General features: G+C 37.1%; 1 protein-coding gene and 1 pseudogene across 1 annotated transcript; both read right to left on the bottom strand.

Moving 5' to 3' along the window:
- Positions 1-16: 16 nt before the first annotated feature.
- On the bottom strand, positions 17-2,585 carry LOC113730032 (UPF0496 protein At3g49070-like; annotated as a pseudogene).
- Positions 2,586-8,712: 6,127 nt separating this feature from the next.
- On the bottom strand, positions 8,713-9,855 carry LOC113730031 (uncharacterized). The gene has a single exon (XM_027254451.2). The coding sequence runs from the start codon at positions 9,751-9,753 to the stop codon at positions 8,923-8,925; it is 831 nt and encodes a 276-aa protein (XP_027110252.1). The 5' UTR covers positions 9,754-9,855; the 3' UTR covers positions 8,713-8,922.
- Positions 9,856-12,669: the final 2,814 nt, after the last annotated feature.

Genomic DNA, 12,669 nt, shown 5'->3' with positions numbered 1-12,669 from the left:
TCCCAGAAATAATAAGTTTGTGAAAAGGAAATTATTTATTTTGCAATATCTGCATGTTGAGTATCTGAAAATATATACTACTAGTTCTAGTACATGCAAAATATTTATTAAAGTGAATTATTTAGTCTAGGCAATAAATTGGAGACGGGGGCGGAATTGGAGACGGAGGCGTGGTCTGGATCCAGAATTTCTTTCAACACCAGGTTTCTGGCTCTATTAATGGTCATGAAACACAAGTACAAATGCTCCTCTAACTCGTCGAGCTGATCGGTAAAGCTGATCATGCCATTCAATTTCAGCTGGCGCGCCACTTCCCCACTGGCTTGAAGCCGATCGTCTCCTCTTTCCAGCGAGAACCGGACTACAGAATGCATGTGATCCAGCTCATCACTTAGCCGACCCACCAGCCGACTTATCGTGTCCAAGTCCCTCATCACTATGTAAGTCCCCTTTGCGGCCGCATCCAGCTGAGCCGACCCTCTAGCCAGCTTCTTTGCCGAAACCAGCTCCAGCGAAGTTGCTATCAAGCACGGGGCGGCCACCAGCAAAGCCAAAGCATGCGCTGCAGCAATTATGGTCAGTGAAGCCGTTAGAACCACGAGAAACACCGCCGAGCCGCGTTCGAGTTTAGCGATTAGATGGAGTTTGACTCGAGCCTTGTCACGACTCGACTCGAGCCGTTTCAGTAAGTCGGAACAATGGGTTTGAACCATCTGAATACGATCGGGAGACGAAGCGGATGGTACGAATGGATTAACCGATTTTAAGAATTCCAGTAGTCGGTCGGATGACACGGATAAAGGAATAATAGGTGAGATTTGAACAATTGGAAGGGTATCGAGTGTTTTTTTCAAGGATTTGTATTTGATACGTGTTTGATCCACGTCTCTGAGCAAATGACTGCACAAGAAGGAAGCATTAGCCGTCTCGAAGAAGTAATCGGAGAGAAGAGCTTGGCTTTGTGGGTCGTGGGTACGGGTCAAGTCTAGAATCCGGGTGACAGTGGGTTGATCAGGATCCAGGAGATGGTCGACGAAGAGCCGGTAAGATGGGAGTCGAGAAGCCGTGGTGGACCCCAAGGTTGAATGGGCCACAGAGTTTCCTTGGCCCAGTGCGAGGACCCGTTCCCAAAACTCATTGTATGACTCGGTCCGGAAAGCATTGCGTATTCCTCCCGGAGATCCAACTCCGAAACGTTCGGGCCTTCCATTCCAGTCCCTGCATCAATTTCCTACATTCTTGAAAGCCAATAATGTTTGATTTCTTTTTGGTGAAAAACCAACCAACTTTTCTTCTTTCCTTTTCACTGCTTGCATTTCCCCAAAATCCCATGATTAGCTAGAAATCTCTGTTGATTTGGGTTTTAAGGATTTTAAGTCGGCAATTCTTAAAATGTTAAAGGCGACTGTCGTCGTCGTCGTGAAAGATATAATTCACAAAAAAAATATTTTGCATTGCCCACTTGTTTTCAGTGGCATGCCTATGGGTGGAAGAGGAAGACGAAAAAGTAAAAAGAGTAATAAACTCAGTCGTAACTAAACCGGTCGCCAAAAAGGATTTACTGTCGAAGTTCTCCTTCTCCATCTGAAAGGACATTACAGTCCACGGTGGGGGAGTTGGCACTTTAAATTCCGCTAGTAGCGGGGCCGATCACAGTAATAATAATGTGTCATGAATCATGATCCGTTGCCTTCAAGCTCCACACTCCCAACTCAAGAGTGGGCCTGAGCAATTTCTGTGCCACCCACCTATTGGTGTTTCGGTAATTGCTTCTTTTTTTAATTATTATTTTTTAAAAAAGAAATTAGGCTCTTTTCTTCCCTATTCACATTTTCGACACTAATGGTCCTATTTCCTGGCCAAAATACTAGGTTCTTTTTTTCACCCCCATACATTACATATAGTCTTTGTAGGTTCTGGATTTTATACATTCATTTCCTTTGTTTATTAATCAAATAATGCACCCAAAAAAGGAAAGGAAAAATCTATGCACCCAATCATTTCTTTTTTTTTCTCTTTAGTTTCCTAGCAGATTATAGTATTGACAAGAGATTTTTAAAGTTAATATTAAAAGTTTTACTAAGTGATTACTCGACTACTTTTAGCCTAGGCTAATAGTCATTAACAATTTTTTTTTGTTTCATAGACGGTAAGATTAGAATAAGTTGTAATTTCTTAAGATAAATTTTTTTTAAAAAAAAAGAAAAAGAGAAAGAGAGGGGAAAAATAAGAAAAAAAAAAAAAACCGTACCAGTGCGCGTGAACAGCTGTTTTATGCCTCGACAGATTCTGATCGGCATCCTGCTTTGTGGATCACGGTTCTTGATATTCCCTGCAAAAAGCATTAAAAGAAGGCTTGAAAGGAAAGGACGTTCCTCCAACTTTGGTGAAAAGAATTTCGTGACAAGGGAGTAAAGGAAGGAATAATAAACCTAAATTTGATATTAATAAACAAGATGTACTATGATTCGCTAGGAGGCAGAAGACAGTTAAGAAAAAAATTTAGTAGTAGAGAATTTTGACAGGCAAAGTTTATAATGCCTGGAGATGAACATTTCCACCTACCAAAGCTCACTTCTGATTTGGCCAAGGAGAAACCGGAAAAAACCATTTGAAGCTAGCCCGTATATGTACTATGTAGAGGATGTTTTTGCTTGCAAACAACGGCAATTTCGGAAGCCTTGAATTGCAAGGGATGCATGCTTGCTTGTTCCTTTAAGTCTCAGAGGAAACTAATGAAACTTCTACTCAATCAAGGATGACAAGATTCAGAGCCGTTCAAAAGTTCTCTCAAGTGTTCTTAACGGACCTCTAAATTCTTTAACCACACGGCGTTCCAACTTTCATGACAAGTAAATATGAATGTTATGACCAATGTGTACTTATTACAACTTGAAATTTGGCTTTTTAATTTTAAAAAAAATTTGGGGGCGGGGGGAACTAATTTGGGACTGGCAGCGTGGAAGTCTCGAAAACTTTTTTCCACTCCAATTAGCCAGCATGTAATGCATATGATTGATGGAGTTTCAAGACAAATACATCTGTTCACGGACATGTGATTTTCTTTTTCCTCTTAATAATGCTGGAAAATAAGCCAAGCATTTCAGTTTCCTAGTCAATTTCTTGAAGTTTAATAAGAGTCAAGTTTTGGTTAGGTTTGTTTTATATCCCAATGATGCGGGTTTCATCGTTATTGAAGAATTGTTTGAAGATAATGGCATTCATGATAATAAAAATTTCGTCTTAAGCGAATGAGATTTATCACCAGTTGGGTTAACGGGGATTTGGAATGAATTGTTTAATAGCAAATATATGAGTTTGTGTGTGTTGATCATACAATGGACGATAAAGGTTATGCCAACAGCCTCTTAAGCTGTTAGTATCGCCGGTCTTGGTGGGAGTGGGAGGTCAAGGGCTGTTAGTACCATCAGACAGTTGAACCCTTGACCTCCAACCTTGCCATTTAATTGTGGCTGTCACTTAATTGTGATTTCCTTCAACGAAAAATCGCCTCGGCTCCCTCTTTCCTTAAACTAGATTAGAGCAGATTATACAGAGTAATTCGGTCATACTTACAGATAATTAGGAATTTCTTGATTCGGCTTTTACTTGGTATCTCATTCAAATGAAAAAATTATTACAAATGCAATTAAACACTCGTTAACACATTTACAATTTATTAACACATATATAATTAATCTAATCTGTCACGTATATATACATACTAACAATTATTATCTTTTATTCTATTTATATACTTTTTCTATTTAACTTTAACTACCATCTTTTGTATTTGTTTACATTTTCTAATAAAATATGACACTTGACATATATCTTAAGGAGTGCCAATTTCCGTTACAACTCAACTCGATTCAAAAAAGTATTTCTCACTCAATTTTGCTTGTAATTGAAAACATCACTGACTTCATACTAGTGTATTGCTTGCCATCTTGATTCATTATACTTCTTTTCTTCCTTCCTTAATGTCATTTTGAAAACTAGAACGCTTTGGGCTGATCGTTATTGTTTTCGTTTACTTTCCTTTATACTCTTTTCTTTTTTGGGCCTGAGTTTCACAATACTTGGGCGGACTTTTTGTTCGGGAAGTTCTCAAAAAGACTGCCCAATCTATATCTATATAAATTTGAGAAGGGGTTTTTAGCAGAAACCCTTTCAATGACTTCTAAACTTCCCATTCTTTTTTCTAGATTTTTGTATTTATTTTAATACATAAAATGTAGTGAATAATAACCACCTTATCACCAATCAAATTTAAAGTTCAAAAATTCCCACTATCTCTTAATTCACCCTATAACCACTCCTATATTTCCTCCCACGTTTCCCACTATCATCATACCACGTTTTAGTATATGTACATTTCCGCCATTAACTACCTAGGAGCGATCATACACTTCTCACAAAAGAAAGCAATCTGGTTCTTCTTCTTCATTCACTTCTGATCTTTTTGGGTCCAAGGAGTCCTCTGCTTCATCCTCTTCATCGATATTTGAGTCCATCTTGGTGCCGTCTCCAAATGTATCTGCCTATTCCTTTTTTTGGATTTCTTTATTTGTTAATGTTTTAGTATGACTTTTTTTGGGCTTATTGGAATTAGAAGTTTCTGTTTTACATCATAAATATTGTTTGTGTATGTTAGAATTTTGCAATCTTTTAGCCATTGGAAAATACTATTAACTTACGCCCTTTTTGACCAATGAAAACTGATGCAGCTTTGGTACCACAACTCCGGTGCTCTTCTTAGTACGCATCATACTTTTTTTCTTGAACCTTCGGCAGACGTCAAGAAGCCGGCGGTGACTACCTTTCAGTAAGTGACCCTGCTCATTTAGGTATTGATTAGTATTATTGTGTTTTTTTAACTTTGCCCCACTTATCTGCTATCCCAAATTCAAGTTGTCCTATTATTTAACATATTAAAATTTTCCACTCAAAATTTGTAGGGAACCCATCTAAAGTTTCCTCACCATGGAATATGCCCGCCTACAAGCATTTCAACAACAACTAGATTTCAAACTCGCAAGATTGCAACGGAGGAAACATTTGCTTAGGAAACGAAACATACACCGCAACGATTCCACACACCAGTTGGAAAAGCTTCATCAAGTTTGCGCTGACGAAAAATAAATTTCAAATAAAATCCGAAGGACAAAATCCAGGCTACACCGATTAAAACGTCGCTCGCACCAAATTAAAAAATCTGGTATCATGTTTTCTTTAAATATTGGCATTTCCATTGTAATTCCAAATATTAGTCCCAATATTGTAATATTTTTTTATTTTTGATTATTTCCAATAATATAATATGTCTATAATTTTTTCCCAACCCTTATACTGATTGACTTAATTAACTTATCGAGTTAATTCCCTCACCCTCTCTCTTAGTTTCTTATTTGTTTTTGGTTTTCTATTAATTTTGTAAATGTATTGATTTTGTTTCTTTTGTGAGCAGTAATGGAAGATATTATGTGCACAACCTTCATTAGAAATCAACCTTCTTTTCCAGGTCGGATATTGCTTTGGAATTTTTCAGAACTTTTAACAAGGTCAAATATGTTAAAATTAAAATGCAAAGAGCGAAATGAGAATTAGTCCAAATCATGATTGCCTAAAATCCTTTTTTTTACAAAAAAAAAGTGATGAAAAGTACGTGAAATTATTAAAAGAATATATTTGGAACTCCATCTCTTAATTCTCTTTTCTTTACCTATGCAAGGGATAGAGTTTCTTCTAACTTGAAAAATAAAAAATGCAGAAGCACAACCCACGCCCCCCATATCCCCGCAACCCCAACCCCCACCACAGCCCAGTAGCCCACGCCCCCATATCCCCCCCTTCCCATAACATAAAATATACGGCTAAATTCTTCTGCAGAAGCACCAAAACATAGAAGATGAAGGTAATTCTGAACATTATCAAGTAAATTTCATAACTAGAGTCTTAAATTTCAATATCGGCAAGCATTAGAACAGTCTTAAAAGACAGATGGTGTTTTTTTTTTTTTTTTTGGGAAATGAAGTGCTCGATAGCACATAGATTTTGTTTCAAAGTAAAGTTGGACAAAAAAAAGTTAATCATTTGATTTAATTGAATAGACTTAATGTCCCATTAATTGTAACATAATTAATGGGATAGACATTAATGGTCAACATCAGGAAACGTTGGAAATTCATCTTGCATAGCAATAACTCTTACGTGAAGAGGATGAGAAGAGACTAAAGAATTCAGATACCAGTGTAGCAGTTATTGCATTAAGATTGGTACAAAAGGAGTAGTTACAATTATGAGCATACCTGATCTAGAAATGCACCCTTTTGGTTTGCTTGAATCCAGCTTGAAACTGTCGGCTGTTCTAATGCAGATGCTATTGACAAAATGACTAGCCATTTCTTCCAGGTTCTGAATTCTTCAATATCGGGAAGCATTAGCACAGTCTTAAAAGGCAGATGGTGTTTTTTTTTTTTTTTTGGAAATGAAGTCCTCGATAGCACATAGATTTCGTTTCAAAGTAAAGTTGGACAAAAAAAGTTAATCATTTAATTTAATTGAATAGACTTAATGTCCCATTATTTGCCATATATCCCATTAATTGTAAGGTAATTAATGGGATAGACATTAATGGTATTTGACAATTAATGGGATAGACATTAAGCACATAGATTTGACTTCTGTAGTACATTAAGCAGCATGCCAATTGTAACGTAATAATAAGAAAATAAAGAACAGATGCTGAAAATGAATTTATGAAATTACTTTGTAATTTTTCAGAACTTTTAACAAGGTCAAATATGTTAACTGTAACGTAATTAATGGGATAGACATTAATGGTATTTGACAATTAATGGGATAGACATTAAGCACATAGATTTGACTTCTTTAGTATATCAGGAGAGGAAACAACAACGGTGTTTCACCAGCAGCCATCCAACTCCAAACTGCAGAGCTCTTGCAAGACTAATAATACTACCTGGATTTATATCATCTGGGTACCGTCTTAACTCTAACGCAGTTCTGTGTTTCCACATTTTCTACTACCATATATGAGTCCAATTCATGTTTATTTCCAAGTTTTTGTTTACCTTTAACAGTACTTTCTTTGTGATTCTATTCTGCTACCTGCTGCAAGAGTACAAAAATAGTGTCCTTTTGGCTATACTCTTTATTAAGTTACGAACATTTCCAAACTTCGATTCTTTAATACATATGGTCTATCCAGTCGCCTTTAAGCAAATAATCACCCCTGGCCTACTCTCAAATACAGCCTAATACATTAGTATTGGCAACAATAAACATGAGACAGAGAGACCCAAAAATGTATTAATTTTTCGTGCGGTATAGACAGCAGATACGCTTTTCGTTGTGAATAATAAGTGACTGTACGCGTTTATTTAATATCCACACTGACAAAAAGCGGACATATACAGAGAGAGAGAGCCATCACTTTTCAAAAATGCCTGATCATCTGACTATCAGGCATCCACAGGAGACCAAGTTCATCTATAAAGTTACCTTTCCCTCCGCAGTCCAGACTTAAAAAACTTGATCCACGGGGCCACATTAGTCAGAACCATATGATCAACTGCTATTTTTTTCACCGAATTTAAAAGATCACTCCAATAACATAAAATATATGGCTAAATTCTTGTGCAGAAGCACCAAAACAAAGAAGATGAAGCTAATTCTGAACATTATCAAGTAAATTTCATAACTAGATTTTCACAACAAACCACACAGATTATTATTCACTACGAATAGGATGTTTTGGGAAGAAAATAGGATGCTATTGTTGCCTTAATTCGCCAGAACAAACGGTTTCAAGGAACGAAAATGGTATTCAGCTATGTGAAGATCATTTTTCAAAGACAGTGTGTATGCATTGTAATGACGTGGTTGCCACTGTTATTAGGTAATTAATTTCATGTATACTTAACTTCAATATATTTTTCTGTATTGCATATAATATTTTATTTGTCAAACAGGTATAACGTTAATATACAAATCAGAGATTCCAGTGGTAATATGCATATTAATTTACAAGACAGACATGCACGATTTGTATTTGGTTGTGATGCTTCTTATCTCAGGGCATTACAAAGGAAGGTAGAATTTCTTAATATATGTTTATTTTTTATAGTACTATTTATAAATTATGTAAAAAAATACACTAATTTCGTACGTTGTTAATTATCAGGAAAATAATGATAGGTTATTCGGCCAACGAATTAATTCATGCATAGATCGTGCATTTTCATTTGTAGTACGCACTCCACAAAATTCAACAGAGTTAATTAAATCACCAATTTTGGCTTTCGTACTAAAAGTGGATTGGTGTGAAGAGTGTTCGCACCTTCAAGGAAGATTATCAAATCGAATGCTTAGTATTTGTAAGTATTTCATTTTAACCACATTCAATTACATTCATTTGTAGAAATATATCATTCCCTTTTTTAATATAGATTTTATTTTTTTTTCAGGATCCATCTTTCGAGAAAAGACAGTTCTTGAATGATATACACATTCTATTATATTTTAAACTATTGTTAAATAGATATTACATTTAAATTTTGTTGGTTCAATTTTTTCACCTTTATTTGTTTATCATTTTATTTTTTTCAATAATATTAGTACCGTGCGTAGCACGGGTATTCACACTAGTAAACAGAAACGGAACACACCTTTTTTTTTTTGGTCAAATGAAACAGAACGATATAATATGTCTCTTTATTTTTGCAAGCTCACGACAATTAACAAGGATGTCAGGCCATGAAAATGCCAGACCAAAGTCAAATGTAAGTTCAAGGCCCAAAGCCAGCCTAAAAATCACCCCCCGCCCCCGGGCCACCACCCCCTTTTTCTGAAATATATGTATATTGATTCAGAAACAATTCGATCAAATTCCGGCCATCACCAGTCACCACCATCATCATCATCGTAGCCGAGATCCTCCTCCACCTTCTCAGCAGCATCGTCGGCGATCTTATCCTTAGCATAATCAATACCCTCGGCCAATGCCAGTCCACCTAGAGCCCCTGCAACCGCGCCCACAGCCAATCCCGTCCCCATCCCACCAAATTTACTCTTCTTCTTCTCCTCCCCATAAACTGGCTGCCCGTAACTGGGCTGCCCGTAACTTGGCTGACCGTAGGAGGGAGGGGGAGCAGCCGGTGGTGCACTGTAGGGGTATCCTGCAGGTGGCGCCGCATAAGCGCTTGCTGGTGGGGCCCCATAGGGGGAATTACCATATGGGTGGGGAGCCGCATAATCTCTGGAACCCGGTTGTGGGACCCCATACGGAGGTGCATAGTAGGGGTCGGGGGCACGGTAGCGCGGCGGCTCCCGCACGCTGACTTGGACTTGCAACTTGCCATGTGGACGGCCGGAGGGTCGCTTAAGCTCGAGCTTGCGCTCGACCCGGCGGCCCAAGCCGGCCTCATCGACGACGTCGATGAGACGGAGACGAGTGGAACCGATGAGGGGCTTGGTGTCCTCGGCGGCCTTGGCGTGGACGACGTCGATATGGAGGGTGGAGTCCTCGATGGGGGAATCAAAAGGGATGACTAGGGTTTCCTCCCAGTAGGGAGAGGTGTCGCCCTCGTCGTCGACCCGGGTGGAGCATTTGGCCTTAGGGTCGACCCAGACGACGGCGTAAGGCTTGAGGGGACCGTGACGCCAGTTGACGTTCTTCAAATCCTTAGCGGAGGTAATCGCGACCTCAACCTCGTACCGGGAACCCATTGGTTTTTTTTTTTTTTTTTTCCTTTCTGTGGGGGGTTTTTAGGGACGGAGACCGGAGAGAGGGAAATGTGAACGAAACCTTAATGACGAGAGGCTTGGGCCTTGGGACCGACGCATTTATTTATAGGTCGTAATCGGGTGTGATAACACCCCCTCCCCAGTCCCCATCCCCCTTGGAAAGAAATGTTTTTATTATTTTAATGTCTCAATTTTTGACGTAATTACAAGGTTGTCACGCCACCATATAAAATTCGAGAGTGCCAGAGTGGGACGCTGAAATTACAAGGTTGTCCCTGGGAATGTTTGTTGATTAGATTGAAGATGACGCAGAAATGAAGGATAAAAGGGTGAATGTGGGGCGCTGGGTCCTCCACTAGGGAGGAGGGCGAACCGGGGGACAAACGAAACTGCAGAAGAATAATTATAATTATTGTACAGTGTAGTAGCATAATGGATGACTTTAGTAAGGAAGAAGTCGGGGACGTGCTGGCCGGTCCTTCACCGTTCCCGTTGATTTAGGCCTCTTGAGGCAGCAAAAGATCGTGGACGTTGCTTTTAGCCATTTTCATGAGAAATTGACCATTAGAGATGGATTAGGGGAGAAGGAATGTGGGGGACCGGTGCTGGGGAGAAGGCTTATCCAGGACAGGTTTGGAATACTTTTACCACGCGTTGTGAACACGGCTTATCCAGGACAGGTTTGGAATATTCTTTCCTTTCCTTTTTTTTTTTTTTTCGATCTGTCCAATTTGGTTTTGGGCTCAAACCAACCCAACGAACCTTCAACACTCGACGGCGTCCTTCCTCCCACAAAAACCCACTTCTACGCCAACCAATTTTCAAAATGTCTACCATACAAGCGATCAAGATTTGAAGTTCAAAAATGCTTCTCTAGTTTAGATAAAAACTTCCCACTAATATGTGTCTACATCCATGTCTTCCAGAAGGATTGTAATCTTCTTAAGAGCTTGACATGTATTTGACAATAATAGCCTCGTTTGGATTGCATTTTTCTGAATTTTTTGTAGAAAAATTACTGTAACGATTTGATATATATGAGGTAAAAAGATGATTGAAAAATATGTTCACGGAAAACGTAACAATTTTTCTTTCAAAATTTGGCAATCCAAACACCCCATTATATAGTTATATAGTTATCACTTATCTATCTGATATTTATCACACTTATGACCCGTTTGGGATTACGGAAATTTATTAAAAAAAATACTTCCATGGTAAAGCTTTTAAAAAATATATATTTGGAAAAAGAATTAACATTTTATATATGCGTCTAACCCCCAAAACTTTAAGCTACCAATAACAATTAACATTACCCTTTCTTGATTTATAATTATGCTTTTGTATTTACAGCAATTCAAAGTGCAAATTGACCATCAAACGTGTCTGACCTTACCTTTTATTTAGTTCACAACACGTACAAATTTTAACAATTAATTTGTTTGAATTTGACTTTCATTTTAGATATTCAAAATGAATGAAAAGCTTCTCAAATTCAAGTTGGCAAGGGAACAACTGCGCATGAAAATGTGAAGATTATTCCCATCTTCTACTTTGGCAATTGGTGAATCAAATACTAGACCAAGAAGAAAGAACACAGCTACTACAAGAAAAACAGCAACTAGACGAGATGGTAAAAAATATAATGATACATTATCAATTAAAAAAAATAAAATTTGATAACTATATATTTATATTCATAAATCTATTGGACATATTGAAGACATTGATGCGAAAGACATGTGGAACAAGTATTGTAGCATATGCAGTTTGGAAATACTTACATATTCTAGAAAAATTACTATTGTAGAATACATATTCTGATTATTGCAAATATTCCTTTTATTTTTGCACAATAGATTTTGCTTGAACATTACTATTAAGGATTCAACAATCACATGCAACTTAGACTTTACGAGAAACGAGAAGAAATGATGCTTTACTACTCTGCATGTATCGTGTAATTTATTGCGAAATGTAGAATACAATGACCAAATCGGCCTCGCTAAACTTATATACTTCCTTTGTCCAGTTTTCATTTTCAATTTTGTTTAACAAACTTATAGTTATAATTATTATTCTCCAGAAAATTCAAGTTTATACATACCAGTTGCTGATGTAAATTTCAACGTTATCTAAAGAATCCTATAAAAAAAACTTCTTTTTTTTTTTGTGGTAGGAAGGTATAATGGATCACATTTGCATATTATGAACATAATATTGCAACCATAAAATTGAAAGCACAACATGATTTGCCTTGTCATTAAAAAATAATATGTTATTTGAAGTCTCAAGAATTAGAGATTTTGACTTCAAATCCCCTTACCACATCCTCGTTTCTTAAATCCCACTTCTCTTCCATTGTAATTTTTTTTTAAAAAAAAAAACTAGTCTAAATTTCATCATTTTCTGATTTACATGCTTTAAGAAGAAATTTATTATGTTACATCTAATAGCAAATGTTGTTTTAAAAAATTAATATATAAATAAGTGTATTTGGATTGTAATTATTTGAGATAATTTTGTGAAAAAAGTACTATAACACTTTTTTGATATGATGTATATGGAATAAAATGGTAATTAGAAAATGTGTTAATAATGCAAGTAAGTCAGTGTGTAAATAAGGTGTAATAAAGATGTGGTTATGTCTACGTGTTTCGCATGTTGTAACGTGGGTGTATTTTTCGTGTACTAAATTGGTGAATCTCAAGTGGAGGATGGAGATAATTAATTCGTCAAAAAAAAAAAGAAAAAAAAAAAAAAGACTGCGATGCTGGACTGCTAAGGGACTTAATGTGTCAATAGCTGAGAGTTGATGACCGTAGAGTGATGCAAGTTTTAATTTCAGGGGCACGGAAGGAAAGTCGCTCAATTTTCTATAAGCCCTAGGGATAATTT

This window comes from Coffea arabica, chromosome 2e (assembly GCF_036785885.1).
Source record: "Coffea arabica cultivar ET-39 chromosome 2e, Coffea Arabica ET-39 HiFi, whole genome shotgun sequence".
Classification (NCBI taxonomy): Eukaryota; Viridiplantae; Streptophyta; class Magnoliopsida; order Gentianales; family Rubiaceae; genus Coffea; species Coffea arabica.
The sequence above is the reverse complement of the archived record's forward strand: the minus strand, read 5'-3'. Positions and strand labels throughout refer to the sequence as shown.

Coding starts and splice junctions, on each gene's coding strand:
- LOC113730031 (XM_027254451.2), bottom strand. CDS start 9,753: ATGGGTTCCCGGTACGAGGTTGAGGTCGCGATTACCTCCGCTAAGGAT.